The sequence below is a fragment of the Lissotriton helveticus genome, chromosome 12, assembly GCF_964261635.1.
Source record: "Lissotriton helveticus chromosome 12, aLisHel1.1, whole genome shotgun sequence".
NCBI lineage: Eukaryota > Metazoa > Chordata > Amphibia > Caudata > Salamandridae > Lissotriton > Lissotriton helveticus.
Genome location: NC_136073.1, coordinates 870,818,237 through 870,841,445, shown reverse-complemented (window position 1 = coordinate 870,841,445; position 23,209 = coordinate 870,818,237). Strand labels below are relative to the sequence as shown.

The 23,209-nt window shown below is 48.6% G+C and overlaps 1 protein-coding gene across 9 annotated transcripts in view; it reads left to right on the top strand.

The window, feature by feature from the left end:
- Positions 1-23,209, top strand: part of MYO9B (myosin IXB) — a 443,882-nt gene that overhangs the window by 114,162 nt on the left and 306,511 nt on the right. For all 9 annotated transcript variants that reach the window (XM_078671320.1, XM_078671318.1, XM_078671314.1 and 6 more), the window contains exon 2: positions 3,088-3,981. In XM_078671320.1, coding sequence (XP_078527446.1) covers positions 3,145-3,981 — 837 coding nt within the window. In that variant the 5' untranslated portion in view covers positions 3,088-3,144. The remainder of the gene's footprint in view (positions 1-3,087; positions 3,982-23,209) is intronic.

Below are 23,209 nucleotides of genomic sequence, written 5' to 3'. Positions count from 1 at the left end.
TGAGGCTAAGGTTCGGACTACTCATTTTTGTACACTTCAATAAAAGGGGAAAAAAGTTCAAAGAGTGGGGTTCAAAACATGTGTTTCCATATTTTAGCTCCTGTAGCATTTTTTTCAGCCATTTTATTTATTTTTTGAACACGGTATTACGTTTGCTATACCGCACATTAATAGTTCAGCAGTCTGATAAACACTAAGATTTTGGAGAACAAGATATATTGAAAACTTAAAGTTGGTACTCTAGCTATGACCAATGATAGACATCAACCACAGTGTATAACAATAATTTGGATCAGAAAACAGACGAAGGGCCACTTTATAGAAATAGCGAGCCAAATGGGCTAATGATAGGCCTGGCGGTTCAGGTTTTTATCTAAACATTGTTCTGAGGGGGATTAACGAACGTATAGTTGGAGTGTAATTTCGAAGGGTGGGAGACAAACAGGAAGAACATCTGTGGCCATATTAGTCACTAAATGACTGGAAATGGGAAGGATAGGAGCGAAAGCACAATCCCTGCTAATACCGGGAGCACCAATATATGGTGTTAATGGTGTGCGAAAACAAAGCATGTGTACAGGGTGGGTCTAGTGTCATCTGTCAAACACTCCGTTAAGGAAAAAATTAATTTGTCCAACAAGCCAGCAATAGGTGGCTTTCCCAGGCCTCTAACCTCCTCCCACCTCGATGCAGTTTATTGAGCTTCAGCCCAGCATAGGACAGTAGAGTGCCAGCAGGATATACTAGACAAAGTTGGGCCATTCCACTTCATACTGATTGAGCATCTAACCAATAGGAAAGCCAAGTCCAGAAATCTATCCACGCCTCTGCCACATTTGGGGTACCTGTAAAGTTCCAACACACCACATTCGAAGCTATAGAGCTCACAGCGGCCAGTTGTAGTCGACACTATAGCACCTATATGCCTACAGTAGATGGCTACGGATAGGCACTCCCGAAACCTATGCTAATGTCTATTCCAGAGAAGGAACATCGGGGGCAAGCGGAGCAAGCAGTCACGTAAACTCTATTCAACCTTGCTGGGGTTAGACAGGCACGATGTAGAATATGTTGTATGTACTGAAATGTAGCATTTCCAGAGAGCTTATAGGGCTAAGCTAATAATTTCTCCCACTGTTTCTGTGTAAATGTGCGACTAATATCAGTTTCCCACCGTTTTCGTTGTTAAGTTTGGGCGTTCTTGAGCCACATGGGTATAGACTTACCGAGCCATGCTATCAGCCGAACTTGAAGTGAGCGCTAGTGTAAGCCGCCTAGGAAGTCAAAATTGTCCTGTAGGAGACCAAACTGCTCCGAGAATGCCTCTAATGGGATCAATATCCAATCTTGAAACAAATCCCCTCAGGAGGGCAGGCCAGAGCCCGGCCAGGTTTCAGTTGTTCTAGAAGAAGCACTATTTCTAAAGTACCAAACGCTGGGGCATACAGTATAACAGACTGTATGACACGTGGAGAGAGATGTAGCGCCGTCTGGTAACTAACATAAGCGGTGCGCACAAGTCTGTTAGAGTGCTTGGGCAAGAAGGATCTCGGTATAAAAAGTTCTTGAATCCTACTGCCAATATTCCGTCTGTTGGTGATGGCCGGCCAGCCAGCCATCAGGAAGCCTACACCTAAAGCAGATTTTACTCACAGCTTCAAAAGATAACGGTGCACATATTTACACCACAATCAGCAATAAAGTCTAACTTTACTAAGCGTACTTTTAGGTTTTTGGGGTAAATCAGTTCAGTAATTTTTGAGGTATTGACATTTGAAAAAGGTGTTGGTGGGCTTGAGAGGGTTAACACTTTTGTATATCTTATCAATTTAAAGGACACTTGTTGGTTTACTCATAGCTTTTGCTCTGTTTGACAAATACTAGAAATTCGACAGACCGTATCTTGAGATTACTCTTCGTATTTTCAAATTCACTTACATGCATGAAGGTGGGCCCAGTTAAAAGCGGAGGTGGGTGACTAAATGTGTTTATTTGCTAATAACTATTTCACGATGTGACGAATCCGCACAAAATTTGGCAGAAGCCTGGAAGGATCTGTTTTATATTGGTATGCCAGGTTTTGTGCAAATCAATCAAAGGGGTGGAAAGGATAAGGGGTACTAGGTTGTTAGCTGTTTTTCGTTTGGCAATTTGGATTTTGGCTGGGTATTGGTCTTGGTATAAGCACTTTGAATTTACGGGCTTGCTGGCATTTATGCGCTATCTAACTAAACAAAACATAACACAGAAGTAGGTATCGATTTGTACGCTTACATTTAATTAAATTGTATGTTGAGTGACTTGTATTCTTGTTTTTTCCTTCAGTTGACCTAGCCAGGCTCATGTTTCTCTGTGTTTGAAAATGAAAAATCCAAAACTGGGTTCACAGTGGTTTCTTGGCGATGAAGAATTCCGAGACTAGTTAATTGCTGTTCAGGATCTATGTTATCCGTTTTTATGATTCTTAAACATTAATAGCAAAGGGAAACAGTATGTTTAAAATGTTGATATTCGTTTAAAAAAAGCAAAAAAAGTAAGCCTTATTTTCGAGTGAAGCTTAATGCTTTCAGGCTTGACTATCAGGCCTAGGTCTGTGCTGATGAAGTTAAAAACACGGATGAGATTTCCTTAAGTTGCTGTAAATGTGGACATTAGTTTGGACTGTAATGCTAATGACTTCGGATGAGTGTGTTGTATCTTATAGCAGTTACTTTCACTCACCCCCGCTTGCATTTCTTCCTTCCATGTATAAAATGTAAATTCCTGGAAACCGTGCTCCCTTGAGCCTGCTACCTAAGGGTTTGTTGGGTTAGTCTATCCGCTCAATAAATGCGTTTTCCTGATGTTGATGTAAAGAGGAGCCTTGATTCATGCGACGACTCAAATTCTCTGCAGGTAGAAGTAGTTCGGTTTGTGGCCTTGTCTGTACGTCTTCTGTTTGTTATCGATTATTGTCGTGCAGCGTATCGTTGGCGATCTGTGCTCTCAACTTTCGACTATTTTTGCAGTCCTTGTTTTCTCATGAGAGTACGCGCATGTGCAAGGTCTGCATGGCCTAGTTAATGAGAGCCTTCTTTCTCTTTTCAGGTGTTGACTGTGGTCCGCTGACCCTCTACGTTATGCTGAGCCGGGGCCAGGTTCAGGATGAGTTTAAGAGATGTCGGCGACAGTGGATCCGAAGGGAAGGCGAGCTATCATCTTTATATTTACCCCCAGCTCTCGTCAGAAAGCCATGGCTGTTGTGTCGTCGTTGCTACCAAGGAGTCCACTGCCTCGGAAGTGATCAAGGACGTGATCGAACGCTTGAGTCTGGACATTACCAGATGCTACCTCCTGGCTGAGGTGAAGGAGTCTGGGGGCGAGGAGTGGGTGCTGGATGCCAACGACTCTCCGGTGCAGAGGGTGCTGCTGTGGCCTCGCCGGGCCCAGGAGCAGCACCTGCAGACTGATGGGTATTACTTCCTATTACAGGAGAGAAACTTAGATGGCTCCATCAAATATGTCTATACGGGGCAGGTTTCGAAGGAAAAGGAAGCCCGTCAGTTGGTTGAAAGGGGCTTCCTACCACGGCGCCAGGAGGACTATGATGATTTGTGCAACCTCCCCCAGCTCACAGAGACTAGCATTTTGGAAAACCTTAAGACCCGCTTTCAAAAGCACAAAATTTACACATACGCTGGCAGCATCCTCATTGCCATCAATCCCTTCAAGTTCCTGCCCATCTACAACCCTAAGTATGTCAAGCTGTACGACAACCACCAGCTGGGGAAGCTGGAGCCACACATCTTTGCCATTGCAGATGTAGCGTACCACACCATGCTCAAGAAACACATCAACCAGTGCATTGTCATCTCCGGTGAAAGTGGCTCTGGCAAGACGCAAAGCACCAACTTCTTGATCCATTGCCTCACGGCGCTCAGCCAGAAGGGCTACGCAAGCGGAGTAGAACGGACCATTCTGGGCGCCGGACCAGTCCTAGAGGTAAATTGACCGTTTGGCATCATGTATGTACATTAATGCATTAGTAATAGTTTAAACATGCTTACCCATAAGCAGTTTGGTGAATGGTTTTGGTCCACAACTCTTCAAGAAGCATTTTATCTCTAGGCATAAAGTTCCTGCTGTCTGTCCAGTCTCCCACCTAATCTTAAAGACTCTCTGCTAAGTCATCATTGGCTTCCCTTTCTGCCCTCAGCAGACGCTCAGATCTGTCTCCTCTGGCGTCCTTCCTGCTCTCAACAGACCTTTCCTAAGTCTCTCCTGGCTTTCTTGAGGCTGACTGTAACCTTCTGCTAGTCTCCCCTGGCTTCCACCCTGCTCTTAGGAGACTTCAGCTAGACCTCATAGGCCCCTCCCTTCCTGCTGCTGTCAGCAGATCTTCTATTCTCTCTTGGCTCCCTCCTTATTCTCAGGGTGAAGACTTCTTAGGTGACCTCTGCTCGTCTCCCCTTCTTCCCTTCTTGCTCTCAGTGGACCTTCTGCTAGGGTTCCTCTGGCGCCCTCCTCTCGGGTGACCACTGCTCGTCTCCCCTGCTTCCCTTCTTGCTCTCAGTGGACCTTCTGCTAGGGTTCCTCTGGCGCCCTCCTCTCGGGTGACCGCTGCTCGTCTCCCCTGCTTCCCTTCTTGCTCTCAGTGGACCTTCTGCTAGGGCTCCTCTGGTGCCCTCCTCTCGGGTGACCGCTGCTCGTCTCCCCTGCTTCCCTTCTTCCTCTCAGTTGACCCTCTTCTAGGGCTCCACTGGCTCCCTCCTCTCAGGTGACCTCTGCTCCCCTTCTTGCTCACAGTAGACCCTCTGCTAGGGCTCTACTGCCTCTCGGGTGACCTCTGCTCCCCTGCTTGCTCACAGCAGACCCTCTGCTAGGGCTCTACTGCTTCTCGGGTGACCTCTGCTGTCAGCATTCCCACTGTTAGTCGGTTAGTCAGGGCAGCAGTAAATCACCATCTGAGTAAGGCACAGTCCTCCCTGCAACACAAAGATTGTCCTTACTTAGTACCTTTTTGTGCGAGGCCTGCAAGTCCTCTGGTCCCTGTCTGTCATTCACTGAGCAGGCTGGGCCTTGCGGTTCCAGAGAGCATACTTCTCCAGGTCTTGTGGTCAATACATCAGTGACTAAAAAGTGACAATCTTATGATCTTCAGACGAACACCAATTTTTGTTGAATTTTAACAATTCGGTGCTGCTGCAGCATATGGTGCCCACCAGCGTACATGCGAGGACGAAGCGCCTTGAGACCCTCATGGTTGATTTGCAGTGCTTTATAATCCTGATTGATTGATTGAAGAACTGCACAGTCTTGAGAATTGCGCGAAGTAGCTTCACAATCCCATCCTCAATAAACAGTGCTCTATTAATGGACTTATGGGCTTCCGTATACTTTGCCCCTCTGACTGGCGCTACCTCCAGACCCCCTGGAACTCTTACCTTGGGCAACTAGATAGGTAAAGGGCTCCCGTTCTTTTGTCCAGCTTCCTCCTGACAACTGGGACTTTTAAGTGCTGAAAGGGTTGGTGTGTACCCTAGGGCTTCGACAGGGTGGTTCTTCTCAAGGCCCGTCACCGAGTTGAGAGTCCCACAGTAACCAGAAACAGAGGTGTAGTGTCAAACATAGTTTCCAAAGGATTTCCACGTTTTCCTTTTCGTAGGCTTCCCAACTTATTCAAAAAGACCCGAACGTAGGCCAGTGGCATAAGGGCTCAGTGAACAGCAGTCTCCTCCTAACTTCTATCTCAGAGTCTTGATAAGCTCTGGTCAAATATCTTCTGATTCATCTTTTTTGTTTCTTTAATTTCTAGTTAGGATTCTCGTCCTTGGCCACAGTGGTATTCTTTTTCACCTTTCGCTATTAAGTTGTCTGTTTAGCTCGCAGGGTATTTTGCTCTTAATATTATTTCCTTCTACATGTCTCTCTAGCCCCCAAGAGCAGTGCCTTTCTTAAGATTGTTAAAGATGTGGTTGTCTTTTGGTGGGAGGTACATTTTGGGACCCTTTTGGAAACATTTAGATGTTCGATGACCAATTTCCTGATGATGATTTTGGATTTAGAATTGAAGTCGACAGTTTGTAAAAGCTCCTCAATTTAGGACTACCATGACCCTTCATTAGACATAGATGAACGGCTTACGGGCCACATCACATGCAATAAAACTAGTGGAATGGGACTTGTTTAGGACTTTCAGATTACATTATTTCCTTGAAGAAGTAGGTCTTTTTAAAAAAAAAAAATTTACAAATATGAGAATGCTATTGCAAGCAACCAGTTGAATAGGGTAGTGTACAAATTGGTCATCTGTAGTTTAAGCTAGAAACAAAATTAATTTGTGTTAGATGGTTTTTTGTGCTGTATATGAATATTTTTTCATTGCTGTTTTAAAGTATTTTTTTCCGTGGCGTTGTTGGCGGGATGCTCATTGCAGTGCTCCGCTGTCTGTGGACCGCTGATTACAAGGAATGCTTGCATTTTGTTTATTTTTCATGGGTGGGAATGCTTGGTAAAGGGAGTTGGTGTTTTTTAATTATTACAATTGATTTTCATGGCAGGAGGCCAGCCTTTAAGTGAACAGGAATTAATGGTTGAGGAACTCGTTTTCTTGTCTTCCCGTTGGCTCAGATCTATAGTTCATGTAAATAATATCATTACCTGAATTATGGAACATTCACAGACCTGACCTCTTTCTAATTATGGGTTGTATCACCACTCTGTTGTAGCAGCACAGTACCAAACGCATTTAGAGGATTCCTAAGAGGCAACTATCTTTTAAGGCCCTAAAATGCCACGGAGGCGTCCTGTGACATAATGAACTACCAGGCTGAGTTGTTGCAAATTCCTCTAAAACCCACAGAAAATATTGTGTTACAAAGCACGTTGCTAGGTATCCACTTGTTTTTATAAAACACGGCTACTCTCTCTCCTTCTCTCCCTCCCCCCATAGCAGGGATACTGGAGCAATATTTAGACTAGGGATGCAGGCCAGAGGCATTATCGGTCCAAAAATCATAGAAGTTTCGAAAACTCTGAGTATTGTTTAAATGGCTAATGATCATAAAACGATATGAAGGTGTATGTTTGTCTTTGTGTGTAAGGAGAAGGTTTATGGCCCTATTACGATGTCGGGCGGACGCCCGGCACCGACCGCCTCATTATGATGCGACCGCACATGGTGTGTTCGCATTTTGACATTTCCCTATGGGAGCATGTGTTACGGCCATAAACCGGCCGCAGTACATGCTCACATAGGGAAATATGAGGTGGTGTTAATCTCAAGGTGCCTGCCACGGGGTGCAGGGATTAACAGGGCCACTAACCGGAGGTCGCAAAGGAAAGGGGGCCCTGGTTGGCGTCCCCAAACGTTCTTTCCAACAGGGTTTCCATGTCGGAAAGGCCGGCATGGAAACCCTTCCAGAAACCATGCATCGTAATCAGGACAGCGTATACCGCCGCTGATTTGGATTATGGGCCGGTTCCGACGGGCTCCTTGTTAGGAGATATTTCCTGCCAAATACTAAAGTAGAGCGCTCGGCCCCAAAAAAAATATCATCTCGCCTGCCTGTCCCCTGCGAGATCCGCTTTTCCATTATTCCAAGCAGTACCGTGGAACAGAATTGTACTTGAGAACATTCTGAAGAATACAGCTGCCTGGCAGCCACGACTACTGGTCAGCGGGACCGCCTCCATTTTCCCTTTCAGCTAGCGGCCATGGTATCGCTGGTTGACGCGGAGAGGCAAGACTGAGAAGGGAGAATCCCTGCCCACTACCCTCTGGCCCAGTCCCCTCACATGCCCGGACTGTACCCGGGTTGTCCTCCCTCTAGGTGTCACCTGGCAGGATTCATCCATTTTCTTGCGCGATGGATGTGAACCCCTGCAGCAATTTTTAGTGCCATTTTCTGAGTTTCTTCTTCATTGTCGGCACATGGGTAATTGTAAAAATCTCAAAAGTCCCATGTGGTCTGACTTTTAGAGTGGGGGGTATTTTTGAAAATGTATTTCCTCTAAGAGTCTACTTATTAAATTGTCGGTAGAGTTACCAAACAGAGGTGACTTTGTCCCATTGAGACTGAGGTACAAACTCTCACCCCCTGTGGCGTGGGTCATGGCTGGGCCCTTGTCCCTGAGGGGACTGAGAGAGGGACCTGTGTCGAATGAGCATTGCTTTGGCTCGATGCTGCGGTCGGCCATTGCGGAAGAGGCGAGGACGCGCGCCCATTGGTGGATCTGCCCACTCCTGGAGGCCTGTCCGTCGGAAGGGGAAGCGGCGTCTTCAGCTGCTTCTTCTTTCTGAGGGTTTCTGGTGAATGTCAGACTTGCAAGCCCTGCTCTGCAGCCAGCCTGGCAGGCATGTGGGGCGCAGTGTGGCAAGCGGAACTGGAGCAGCTGATCCCCACGCGGGCTATTTTTAACTGCGTCAGGCCTCTGCGCAGGATGTGACGCAGTTCTCTTAAACCGGATTAAAATAGAGCTGCTCGGCTTGCATACTCAGACGAAGGTGACAGAGAAAAGGGCCAGTGTTGACACTTGAGTTCCTTGGGCGGTTTTTCTCGCAACCCACGTTCGGGTTCTGTCTTTTACACTAAATGGAAAGTCTCTGCAAGATAAATAACTTTTTCCTTATCCTCCTTTTTGCTTTTACTTCATTTAGCTTGTTGCCTGCTCTGTTCATTTTCTCGTTTTGCCTCACTCCATTCTGCCATGTGCGCAAAGTCTCAGTGGCCTGTAGGGCAGGGCGCCAGCAAAAATGTGTGTTTTAGGGCTCATTCAGTGTGGCCTAAGCAGACGAGGACAGTTTAGAAACAAGCATTGGCATAGTCAATAGGTCTCGCCTTTGGGGCCTTATAAGTGTTCAGGCATGCAACAGTTGACGTTGTTGCACCAAGGATATTGTGCTGGATAACTAAACACTTATAAGGTCCCAAAGGCGAGACTGATTGGCTATGCCAATGCTTGTTCTGGACTGCATTGACAGCAGGCACATCGATGTGTGTGTGCTCACACTGCTCACTTGTCACTAGTGCAGAAGTTACGGCATGACGTCATGCCAGGTGAGTGTATTAGGGGAAGGGAAATCCTTTAAAGAAAGTCAATTTCTTTCTGTATTTCCCTTCTCTTTTTGAAACTCTGGAGCAGCAACATTGTCCTGGTGTCACCAGGGCTTTAAGTGGAACCTTTCTCAATATTATATACAAGCCATAGTTGCTGCTTATTTATCTTATGCAACTAACACCCATTGACAAAGCCAATAGTCCTAACTTCTTCTAGGTGTGATGATACTTGTTGTATCCTATATCTGGATGCAATGACAGAAACCGCAAAATACAATTCGGGCAGCATACTATGCTAAGCACAGATTTTTAGCTTGCATGTTTTTAAGCCACACCCTTAAATACATTGGCCACGCCCCTTTGAGTAGCCCACTAGTGCTTTTGCATCCCACTTAAATCCCTGATTGCAGGGATGGAAATATATATCTAACTAGGGTATTATGACACTGGCATGGCAATTTGTACAAGAAGAGACACATATAACTAAGTGGGCATTATGATACTGGCATGGCAAAGTGCACCCAACTGAGTGCAGTGAAAACATGGCACGGTACCTATCTGATGCTTTGTTATTCGGGGTTGGATACACACGTACGAAATGGTGCTTTGTTGTGAGACTGGCTTGAAAGTGTATCCTTAAGTGAATAGTGTGACATGACATGGTTTGCTCAATGTGGACACACATGAGCAACCTTGAACAGCACTGTGCCTAACAATGCTATCTCCTCTGTGTATTACATAAGCCTGCAAGCAGATTCTCGCTGTACACAAATCAAAACGACTGGCATTTCCAATGCCGAAACTCTTCGGTGCCCTTCAGGAGATAAACCTAATTAGGGAACATTTTGGAAATTGTACGCAACTACTTTCAAGAAGCAGCTAGAGGTCGCCTACTGTAAATTCGTCATGGTGTAAAGAGGTGCCTATGCTTAATCTGTAAAAAAAAAAAAAAAAAAAAAGACAAAAAGCGTATGGGGATAAAGTGTTTTTCCCAGCTTCCTGCCTCGATGCGGACAAATACCAAGGGTTCTCTTCCAGGGGATCCTCATCAATAGTCATAAGCACTGAATATTCCCGCCCATGTGCGGGACCCCGGAAACAATATAAAAATATATATGTAAAAAACACATATATCTATCTCCAAATATACGTAAATACATGTTCGAGGCATGTGGGCTGCTGAATTCATATCTATAGCATAGATCGCCGCCTAGTGTTGGGTCCGGATGATTGCACATTGTTGTCCTGGAAGAGTCCTCGAAGTATCACGAGATAGGTGGCTCCTCCCCTGGACTACAGTGCGCATGGGCATCAACTCCATCCCCAGATTGTTTTTTTCCGCCATTGGGTTCGGATGTATATTTGTTATCTCCAGTTCGGAATCGATATAGACTTTCTTAAGGCTTGAAGGCCTTTTCCTATACCGTCGGTATTGTTTTTGCGCTCGGTGCCCAACTCTGTTTCGGCTCAGTCCCCGAGTCGGACGTCCAGAGGAGTCGCGTGACTCTGGTGCTCGAGGCCCGGTTGACGCAGCAAGACTTTCAACGACACATCATGGAACGGAGCCCGTTCAAAAAATGTCCCGTGTGTGGATCGAAGTATCCCCACATCGACGTCCACCCAGTGTGCAACAAGTGCTTGTCGCCAGACCACGATGAAGCCAACTGTATGGCTTGTTCCCGGTTTCGATCGAAGAAGACGATTCGGCGCGTGACGCGACTGGAGGCCCAGCAGTCGGCCCCGGCACCGGTGGACATCTTCGAGAGAGAAGACGCCGACGAACAAGAAGTTCATCTGCAGATTTCACCTCCTGCGGAGGAGATGGACTACGACTATGACGCGGATGTCGAAGCGCTCGATGCAGAAGAAGTCGTCGACGAGGTAGGAGACGACAATGAGGCCTATTGGGCCATGGAAGATAGCTCAGGCGAAGAGCTATGCCCCGTTCGAACAATCACTAAGGCTCAGGTCGCTGGATCGCCACACGGCCTTACCCAAGACATTGCACCCAAATCCACGGCCTCGCCTGCGGGCCCGGCTACGGACACTTCTGCGGAGCCGCCGGTCGTCAAAACCAAACCGAAAGTAAAACCCTCGGTGTCGACGAAACCGAAAGTGAAGGAGACGCCAACGAAACAGAAGACGTCTGTCCCTCTGGCCGCCTCCTCGTCTTCCGATATGTCGGGGCGGCCGAAGCCGAAGAAGGCTGTCTACCCGGTGAAGTCGACCAAAGGCGTCGAGCCAAAGTCGGTCAAGGGCGTCGATCCAAAATCGAACAAGGGCGTCGAGCCGAAGACTGGGGCCCTAACTCCGGGAGTCAAGGCCGCCGGCCCGAAGTCGTCGGCACCAAAGGCCGTCGGCGCGGAAGGAGGACACGGCGCACCTAAGAAAGCTGCTCCTGTGCCTCGGCCGGAGAACACCAAGACATCGACGCTCGAGTCTTCACACGCTGTGGACCGAGGACGTCTGTCGGGTCGACGAATCCGTCCGCTTCCTTTACGAAGCAGGTGTCGGACTCACTGCAACGCATCAGGAACAAGGCTTCCGCGGTCGATCCGAAGGATGCTTCCACCCCGAAGCAGGCTGCCATAACGCCAAAGTCTTCGACGCCACTCCTGTTTACATTGCCGCCGAAGGTGGCACCGAAGGCCTTCGCACCAAGGTCGGTCACCAACGCGCCCGTGCAAGGGTCTGCCGGGTCGAAGCCTTCTCCGCAGCTTGAGAGCTTGAAGCATTGACAACCCTTGGTGGAGGAGCAGTCGGAACACTTTATCGACGCCGACACCGGTAAACTTACCCTCTACAAGAGAAAGATCACGGCGACGCAGCCTTTGGAGTCCTACACTATTCCTTTGAAGCGCAAGAAGCCTTCTACGGATTCCCCGGTTCTGGTTGAGCCACTTGTTCTACAGACTCCTAGAGGGGCCACACCCTCACCCACTTATTCAGATGTGGAGGCTGGGGAAGGTGATGACGAGGAGTATAACTTTCCTGCCAACACTGATCCTGAGGATCACCAGGACTCTTGGGCAGACGCAGGGGACCCAGGGGATCCGCAAACTGCCCCGGACACTCAAGTGTACAATGTCAAAACATCTCCTACTAAGGATTCTGCGGCATTTAATGCTCTCATTGAGAGGGCGGCTAAAAACCACGACGTCCAGCTGCACGCTGACCCTGTTGACGTGGACTTCCTTTTTGATACCTTTTCCACAGCAGGAAAGACTGTCAAAACTCTCCCAATGTTGAAAGGGGTTCTCAAACATGCTGCAGACATCTTTAAGGAACCCACACGTGCCAGGGTGGTCAACCCTAGAATTGAAAAAATATATAAGCCGGCACCTGGAGACCCTACCTACATCAAGGGCCAGTTGCCATTGGACTCTCTGGTGGTTTCTAATGCCCGGAAGAGGGCGAATTCGCAAACCACTGGTGATGCTCCTCCCCCAGACAAGGAATCTAAAGTGCTGGAGGCATCAGGGAAAAGGGTGGCGGCTCAAGCAGCCAATATTTGGCGTATCTCAAACACTCAGGCACTCTTGGCCAGATATGACAGGGCGCACTATGACACACTAGAGACCCTGTTACAACATCTACCCGATCAGTATAAAGAGGCGGCGGAAATGCTCATTCAGGAAGGGAAGCTCATCTCCAACGCTTCTATTGAATGTGCACTGGACGTGGCGGACACCGCGGCTAGGGCCATTAACACCAGTGTGATGTTGAGACGTCGGGCATGGCTCAGGATCTCCGGTTTCAAGCCGGAGATACAAACCACCATCCGCAATCAGCCGGTCAACCCTGATCGGTTGTTTGGTCCTGAGGTGGACACCACACTGGAAAAAATAAAGAAGGATACCGAGACTGCAAAGTCCATGGGAGCTCTCCAGTCCCAACAGTTTCGGGCCAATACTTTTCGTCGCTCAGGCAATAGAGGTGTTTCCAGAGGCCAGATGTCCCAGCAAACGCAATACACTAAAGGTGGAGCGCAGTCCTCTTACACCAAGCAGAGTAGAGGCGGCTATCGGGGCAACAGTGCCAAAGGCAGAGGCCGTGGAAATAGCAACTCCCGTTCCTCTGCCACCACCAAACAGTGACGCCCTGCCACTGCCCCCCGACCACACAACACCTGTCGGGGGGAGACTCCAGCAGTTCCTGCCAGTCTGGAAATCCATCACCACAGACAGGTGGGTCAGGAAACTTATACAGTTCGGTTATTGTCTGGAGTTAACATCAACTCTACCCAACATGCCACCAAAACACCGTCCTATGTCCACAGAGCATTTGCACTTATTGCAGCAGGAGGTACTTGTCATGCTGCAAAAAGGGGCAATCGAGCTTGTGCCGGTGGAAGAAGAAGGCACAGGAGTGTACTCCCTGTACTTCTTAATCCCGAAGAAGGACGGGTCCCTCAGACCCATTCTGGACCTCAGACCCCTAAACCAGTATATTCTCTCAGAACACTTTCACATGCTGACGCTGCAGCAAATTCTTCCGTTGCTCAACCAGGGAGACTTCCTCGCAACCTTAGATCTCAAGGATGCATACTTTCACATTCCTCTACATCCATCACACAGAAAATACCTCAGATTCACCATTCAGGGTCGGCATTATCAGTTCAAGGTCCTACCTTTCGGAGTGACCACGGCGCCCAGGGTGTTCACAAAATGCCTGGCAACAGTGGCTGCGCACCTCAGAAGGCAGAACGTTCACGTTTACCCTTATCTGGACGACTGGCTTGTCCAAGCAAAGTCGGCCCAGCTGTGCGCCGCCAACATGTCCCACACCATTCACCTTCTTCACAGTCTGGGATTCTCACTAAATTATCCCAAATCGCACCTTCAGCCAGCCCATGTGCAGCAGTATCTGGGGGCGACAATAGATACTCTGGCGGCCACGGCTCAGCCGAATCCTGTGAGGATCAACAGCATTCAGTCGCTCATCCAGAAGTTCAGACCGCGACACTCGCTTCCAGCAAGAGTGTTCATGCAGTTGATAGGCATGATGGCCTCCTGCATCTTCATAGTCCCGCACGCGAGGCTACATATGCGTCCGCTTCAAGAGTGCTTGGCACGTCAGTGGAATCAGGCTCACGGACAGTTAAAGGACCTAGTGTTGGTGACCGGTCGGGCATACAACTCTCTGCATTGGTGGAATCCACACAACCTTTGCAAGGGCCGACCGTTCCAGGAGCCTGTTCCACAGATCATCCGAACGACGGACGCATCTCTCCAGGGTTGGGGAGCTCATGTACTCCACTACACAGTACAGGGACTATGGACTACGCAGCACAAGAAGATGCACATCAACCACCTAGAGCTGATGGCAATCTTCATGGCAATGAAGGCATTCAAAGTACATCTGTGCAACAAAGTCGTGTTGATCCGGACGGACAACATGACAGCCATGTACTACATTCAGAAGCAGGGAGGTACACACTCTCCACAGTTGTCTCATCTGGCTCAGAGCATGTGGAAGTGAGCCATTCAGAGAAACATCTTCCTCATGGCGGAACACCTCCCGGGCAAGGACAATCAGATGGCGGATCTGCTCAGCAGGTACAGCCACCAAATGCACGAGTGGGAGATACATCCATCAGTACTCCACCCGTACTTCCAGCAGTGGGGTCATCCAGAGATAGACCTGTTCGCCACAAGGGAAAACGCAAAATGCCAACACTTTTCCGCCAGGTTCCCTCACCCACAGTCGCAGGGCAATGCGATATGGATGAACTGGTCAGGCAGATTTGCGTACGCTTTTCCCCCAGCACCTCTCATACTGCTGGTGGCACGAAAGCTAAAGCAACACTCAATGACACTCATCCTGGTTGCTCCAACGTGGGCACGCCAACCATGGTACACCACGTTTCTAGAACTCTCCGTGGTACCGCATCAAAGGCTGCACCTCACGCCCAGACTTTTGACGCAGAGCCATGGCGACATTCAGCACCCAGACCCGCAACAGCAAAACCTGGCGATCTGGCTCCTGAAGTCTTAGAATTTGGCTACCTTAACTTGCCTCCCGACTGCATGGATATCATACGGGAGGCAAGAAAGCCCACCACCAGAGCTTGCTATGCAGCAAAATGGAAGCGGTTTGTCATTTATTGTACAGAACACAACATCAACCCGCTAGATGCATCCACTCACAACATCATCTGTTATTTGTTACATCTTTACAAATGCAAGCTGGCATATGCTTCCATTCGGATACACTTATCCGCCATAGCAGCTTATCTCCAAAACAGGCAGCATCTCTCAGTTTTCAGAGTGCCTGCCATTAAAGCCTTCCTAGAAGGACTGAAACGGGTCATCCCTCCCAGGACCCCGCCAGCTCCTGTATGGAACCTTAATGTGGTCCTCGCCAGGCTGATGGGCCCACCTTTTGAGCTTCTGCAGTCATGCGAGGTTCAGTTTTTAACATGGAAAGTGGCTTTTCTGATAGCCATTACGTCTCTGCGACGTGTTAGTGAGCTCCAGGCGCTCACTGTCCAAGAGCCATTCATTCAAATTCACTCGAATAGGGTGCTGCTGCGCACTAACCCTAAATTTCTTCCTAAGGTGGTTTCACAGTTCCATGTCAACCAGACCACTGAACTGCCCGCGTTCTTTCAAAACCCAGAGACAGTAGCCGAAAGAATGCTCCACACTCTTGACGTCAAACGAGCTTTGATGTACTACATTGATAGGACCAAGGATTTTATGAAGACACAACAACTCTTTGTTGCCTTTTCGGCCCAGCACAAAGGCAACCCCATTTCCAAAGGAGGTATAGCCAGGTGGATCGTTAAGTGTATTCAAATTTGCTATCACAAGGCTAAGCGCACTTTAACGGTCCCCCCCAGAGCCCACACCACCCGCAAGTTGGGGGCCTCCATGGCTTTCCTTGGTAATATCCCTTTGGAAGACATTTGTAGAGCAGCCACATGGTCTACACCACACACATTTACTAAACACTACTGTGTAGATGTGCACTCCAAGCAGCTGTAGGGCAGGCTGTTCTTAAGACACTTTTTCAAATGTCTGCAGCTGGCACAGGCGGCCGCCGTTAATGGAGGGACTGCTATATATTCTATGCTATAGATATGAATTCAGCAGCCCACATGCCTCGAACTGACTATGCTACTTACCAGTATGCATCTGTTCTTGGCATGTAGGGCTGCTGACATTCATATCGCCCGCCCTCCTCCCCGGCGCCTGTAGCGGCTGCAGATTTCAAACTTACTCTTAGCATGGTCATCGCTCACACTGTTACACTCCATCTTCGCCACAATGGCTAAAAACAATCTGGGGATGGAGTCGATGCCCATGCGCACTGTAGTCCAGGGGAGGAGCCACCTATGTCGTGATACTTCGAAGACTCTTCCAGGACAACAATGTGCAATCATCCGGACCCAACATTAGGCGGCGATCTATGCTATAGATATGAATGTCAGCAGCCCTACATGCCAAGAACAGATGCATACTGGTAAGTAGCATATTCAATATCATTTTTCTCACACCAATGCAGCCCTAAAACCAAGGCTAGACAATGTAAACACTTGTATATGTACAGCAATTAGAAAGGAAAACAAAAAACACATTAGGTCAAATAGTCCTTGAACTTTGTGTTTTAATGAGTAAAACCACTCATAAATCCAGAAAATTGCTCATAAAAGACATTGTCAGCCATATGCTGCATTGAGAAGCAATAACACAGAAACTGAAAGCCTTTTCAGCTAAAAAACTGGCACCGTGCCTTTAAGGCAGCCATGACCCCAGGCTTCCCATCATGCCTCAGGGGTGACAGGTAGGTCAGTTGTTCTTTCCGGCTCTTTCAGTCAGGAACCTGGTTAAACAGCTCCCACCTTTTTTTGACTTTCTGTCAAAAATATTTGGTGATTTCCTTCAATTTTTGTATTCACTCGACGGCTTTTGGCCTTAGAGAGATAGTGCTACCTTTTTTGGGCTAAAAAAAGGTTAATTTTTCGTCAAAATGCCTTCGCTTTTTGATCCCTGCCCTTCCTGTGGGAAGAAGAAGGCTAAGACTGATACACATCCTGTATGTATCCTCTGTCTTCCTGACTCTCATTCTGCAGAAAGCTGTGATCACTGCAAGTCCTTGTCAAGTAGAACTCTCAAGGACAGAGAAAAAATCAGAATTTAGGGACTTTCTGAGAGAGGTAGGTCTCCAAAGAGACAGAAAAAGCGGAGGACGTGGTCGACGTCGAGAGATGTCCCGACTTGCTCTCCTTCGGCGTCGGGATCGGCGTAGAAGGTTCCACCGACGACGAGTCAACTCCCCTCGACGGTGAAGACTTCAGCATCGAGAGTCAAGGTAACTCCGCTGCCGTCAACCGGGCGACGTGCCGCGTCGAGAGAGAGGTTGCTGTTGGAGCATGGCAGCTCGACGTTGAAACCTCCGCCGTCGAAGCCTCAGGTCCAGACTTCGACATCGAACCCTCCGTCGCCGTCCGGCCACCGACTGTCGACGTCGAGACATCCTCCATCGGCGTCGAGACATCCTCCATCGGCGTCTCACCATTGACGCTCGACGTCGAGGCATTTATTGTCATCGACAGGACTTCGACGTCGAGACATCCATCGCAGTCCAGTCGAGGGCATTCAGCGTCAAAGCATCCTCCGTCGGCGTCCAGTGATCGGCGCTCGACGTCGAGAAGGCCTCCGTCGACGTCACCTCACCGGCGTTCGACGGCGAGACAGGGGACTCCAGCGCAGTCTCCACAGGTTCACCATTCCTCGGCACAGTCTCAGCCAGTGGTGGCACAGCACACCGAGACGTCGACTCGACCGGCTCCGTCTTCGAGCCATGGGCCTACATCTCGGAGGTCCTCAAGAACAGCTTCAGCTGCGGAAGGTGACCAGGGCTCTCCAGTGAGCCTCAGTCACGCTGCCAACAGGAAGAGAACACCAGAACACCGTGGTTCTCGCAATCGCACGGCTTCTCCTGTGAGCCGGTCTTCCTAGTCAGGCTCATCTTCTGGCCCTGATGTGATCATTTATACCTCAGGCAGCGAGGGATCAAGGCATTCTCCTACACCTCCTCCACATGGGCAAAAGGATGTAACACCTGCACGCTCTCCCGTGAGGGACACCGCACAGCAGTCTCCTGCTATCAGACTGTCTCTGCGATGGTATAGGCCACTGCGATGGTATAGGCCACTACATCACTGGGCTACAGACAAGGAGACAGCGTCTCGATTGCAGCAGCCGATCTCTAGGCCTAGAGAACGGTCACGCTCTCTGGTGAGGTCCAGAGAAAGATCATGCTCCCCGGTTCGCCATAGGGAAAGATCACGCTCCAGGATGCGATCCACCAGACGTAGATCAAGATCTAGGAGCAGGAGGAGAGAACGAAGATCTCCTACTAACTCTTCTTCTCTGACACGCTCCCATAGAGACTACTCTCCCACTCTGACGGACTCCCCGCCATCAAGGGTATCTCCGATCGATGATATCTTCACCTTTCAGGACATACTGGGTAGAGGGGCTCTGAAACTGGGAGTTCCTTTAACAACTCTGCAGGTCAAGACCTCAGTGATTTTTGAAACGCTGCATCACAGGTCTGCACCCAAACCCCTTTTGCCGTTAGTGCCTGGGATTATAGATCCGGTTATGGAGGTATTCCTCACCCCAGCAACGATCAAAGCGGCTCCGGCGAGGATCCTGAAGAAATACAGATCTCCAGAGGAAGACCCTCTGTTTCTCAGAGCTGATCCGCCCCCGGACTCCGTAATCATCGCAGCAGCGAAGAAGTCCAGTGCGGTCTCCTCTTCTGCCACTGTACCTCCGGACAAGGACAGCAAGACACAAGACTCGTGGGGAAGACGAGTCTATAGTACTTCAGCTTCCTTTCTCAAAGTTTCCAACGCACAAGCCCTTTTGGGGCGTTACGATAGATCCCTGTGGGATTCTCTACAGCGTTTTGTGGAGAAGCTCCCTCAAGAAGACCGTAAGGACTTTGAGGAGATCCTTCTGGAAGGCAGTCAAGTCTCCAACCAAGTTATAAGTGCCACAGCGGATGGGGCTACCCTGGCGGCGCATGGATATGCCCATGGAATATCAGCAAGGAGATCATCCTGGTTGCGCCTTACGGCTTTAAAACCAGAAGCTCAGGCGCGCATCTTGAACTTGCCCTTTTCAGGGACTTCACTGTTTGGAGCGAGTACGGACGAAGAGATGCATCGCATGAAAGCAGAGCTGGACACTCTCAAGGCGGTAGGGCTTGAAAAAAAAAAGGAGTTAAAAAAGAAATATCGCTCCTACAATAAGGGCTCTTCAAAACAGCGGGTTCAAACCCCTCACTGGCAGAAGAGTCAAGACCAGCAGGGACAGCAAAAATTCCAGTATAGAGGAAAGCGTAATTCCAGAGGAGGAGGGAATCAACGCCGGGGCAACAATACCAGCAAAGCCCAGTCAAAGCAATGAGTCTTTCCTTCCCCCAGCGCCGTGGACCACTCCAGTGGGGGGAAGCCTTGCGGGTCATTTGAAAGAGTGGCGAAGCATCACAAAAGACAGATGGGTGTTGTCTACACTTCAGAATGGATACTGTCTTCGTTTCAGTCATCGGCCTCCACCTGTTCCCCCGATGGCAACATCGAATCATCAGTTACACCTTCTGCAAAAAGAAGTGGCCACTCTCCTCGAAGTCAGCCATCGAGAGAGTGCCAGTGTCTCAAAAGGGAAAAGGAGTGTACTCCCGATATTTTCTGATCAGAAAAAAGGCCAAAAGGCAGAATACAGACCCATTCTGGACTTACGAACTCTCAATCTGCGCGTCAAAAAGGAAGGATTTCGCATGTTGGAGTTCACCAAATATATCCACGTCTCAGGAGGGGAGATTGGATGTGCTCGCTGGACCTCCAAGATGCCTACTTTCATGTTCCAATACACTCCAGTCACAGAAGATTTCTTCGGTTCCGGGTGGGGACCTCCCACTATCAGTTCAAAGTCCTGCCATTTGGGTTGAAGTCGGCTCCCCGGGTGTTCACGAAGTGTGTTGCAGTGTTAGCAGCCGCTCTACGCCGCAGAGGGGTCTTCGTATACCCATACCTGGACGATTGGCTGTTGAAAGGTCCTTCCCCAGACAACGTAAGAAGTCGGTTCCAGACTTGCATAGAGCTCTGCCAGCGACTAGGGCTACATGTAAACTTCAGAAAATCAGTCTCTCAACCCACCCAGAAGATTCACTTCCTAGGAGCTCTGCTAGACTCCGAGGTAGGAAAAGTGTTTCCTTCGGAGGAGAGACAGTTTTCGATAACCCAGAAATGTCAGCTGGTACTTCGCAACAAGGCTCAGAAAGTGCGCCGGATTGCCTCCCTGCTAGTGTCGATGGCATCATGCATCTTCCTGATCCCGAATGCCAGACTTCGAATGCGTCCTCTTTAGCAGGATCTGGAGGACAAGTGGGACCAACAATCTGCTCGCTGGGACGATCACATCACTCTCTCAGACGCAGCTCGAGCTTCCATTCCATGGTGGACCAAAAAACAAAATATGCAAGTGGGAGTTCTGTTCCATCAACCTCCCCCTGTACAGACACTGATCACAGATGCTTCCCTTCTAGGTTGGGGAGCGCACATGGGTCAACTACAGGTGCAAGGTCTGTGGTCTCACAAAGAAAGTACCTACCACATCAACATGCTGGAGCTGAGAGCAGTCCATTTAGTTCTCAAGGCGTTCCTTTCCTCGATTCACGAAGCTTCAGTACTAGTACAGACGGACAACACCACCACAATGTACTACTTGAACAAGCAGGGGGGGAACACGCTCACGAACTCTGTCGTTGGAAGCACAACGGATCTGGCATTGGCTTCTGGCTCACAAGTTGTCCATCACAGCAGTCCATCTCCCAGGAGAGCAGAATGTGAGGGCGGACGCTCTAAGCCGTCATTTCGACGACAGGGAGGATTGGGTCCTCCACGACGCAGTGGTAGAAGAAATTTTTCAATCCTGGGGTCATCCCACCATAGACCTGTTTGCGAACGACCAAAACACCAAATGCCGAGACTTTGCCTTCAGGGTCTACCGGCCAGGATCGAGAGGGAATACTCTTTTGATCGACTGGTCAGGGGAATTTGTGTACACTTTTCCACCCCTTCCGTTGATCCCGAAGGTGGTGAGCAAGCTAACACACTCGTGCACAACGATGATCCTCATGGCCCCAGACTGGCCGAGGCAATGGTGGTACACGGACCTGCTTCACCTGTCAGTGACTCCTCACAAGAGGCTACCATGCAGGCCGGACCTGTTGTCCAAGATGAACGGGAGGATCCACCATCCCAACCTTCCGTCACTGAGCTTGGCAGCATGGCTCCTGAGGTCATACAGTACGGCCATCTAGGGTTGCCAGAGGACTGCATGTTCATCCTAAAAGAGGCAAGACGTCCCTCCACAAGACATTCTTATGCATGCAAGTGGAAGCGATTCTATATGTGGTGTGTACAGAATGATCTTAATCCAGTTCAATGTCAGGAAGAAGCAGTTCTTCCTTATTTGTTATATCTGGCTAAAGCAGGTTTAAAGTTTAATTCCATCAAGGTGCACCTAGCTGCTATAACAGCGTATAGGAGGTCACCTTCTCAAACCTCTTTTTTCCGGTTGCCATCTGTTAAGGACTTCCTGCAAGGGTTAAAAAAAAGTGTACCCTCCAGTGCGTCCTCCTTCTCCTCCCTGGGAGTTGAACCTGGTGCTATCGAAGCTAATGGGCCTGCCTTTTGAACCCATTCACAAAGCTACTTTACAACATCTTTCCTGGAAAGCAGCTTTTTTGGTGGCAATCACGTCTGCTCGTAGGGTGAGCAAGATTCAAGCTCTCTGTTCCTCTGAACCCTATACGGTGTTGCATTTGAATAGAGTGGTTCTACGGAAGCATCCATCTTTTCTCCCTAAAGTGATGTCAGATTTTCATGTAAATCAGACCATTTCTCTGCCCACTTTTTTTTCCATCCCTCCACTCCAGCTGAGAGGGCTCTACATTCTCTAGACCTGAAAAGAGTTTTATAATTCTATCTAGATAGGTCTAAGGGTATTTGTCATTCTGATCATCTCTTTGTTAACTATGGATCGATCAGGACAGGTCATGCTGCCTCGAAACGTTCTATTTCTAGATGGATCGTTTCATGTATTAAACTTGCTTACCAGCTAGCGCAGAAGCCCCTGGGGTTTTCTCCCAAAGCGCATTCCACCAGAGGGAGAGCTGCGACTTTCCTCAATAATGTACCCATGTCTGAGATATGTAAGGCGGCGCCCTGGAGGTCCGTCCATACATTTACCAGACATTACTGTCTTGATTCTGACACGAGAGCAGATACCCAGGTAGGCCTTGCGGAATCTGTTTAACAGCTAGTTTTGGGCTGTTATGATTGGTCTTTTTAAGTTGGGGCATGTACTTCTCATTTACCTGCAGGTGGTGATGGGCTTGCTATTCTATTCAGTGCTCATGACTATTGATGAGGATCCCCTGGAAGAGAAGGATAAGTTACTTACCTGTAATCCTAGTTCTCTTCCAGGGGTATCCTCATCAAAGACATAAGCAACCCACCCACCTCCCCAGGTAAATGAGAGCTGTACGTCTCTGACTTGTGGTTTAGCCCTGACTTCAGGGTTATGCAAAGAACAACTGACCTAACTGTCACCCCTGAGCATGATGGGAAGCCTGGGGTCTTGGCTGCCTTAAAGGCACAGTGCCAGTTTTTTTTAGCTGAAAAGTCTTTCAGTTTCTGTGTTATTGCTTCTCAATGCAGCCTATGGCTGACAATGTCTTTTATCACCAATTTTCGGGATTTATGAGTGGTTTTACTCATTAAAACACAAAGTTCAATGACTATTTGACCTAATGTGTTTTTTGTTTTCCTTTCTAATTGCTGTACTTATACAAGTATTTACATTGTCTAGCCTTGGTTTTAGGGTTGCATTGGTGTGAGAAAAATTATATATGTATTTACATATATTTGAAGCTAGATATTTATGTGTTTTTTACATATATATATTTATATTGTTTCCGGGGTCCCGCACATGGGCGGGAATATTCAGTGCTTATGACTTTGATGAGGATACCCCTGGAAGAGAACTAGGATTACAGGTAAGTAATTTATCCTTACCTAGTCTTGATTTTGTCTCATGCATCTTTTCTTCCATCTCTATTTCCTTATCCCATTCTTTCGGTTTTCA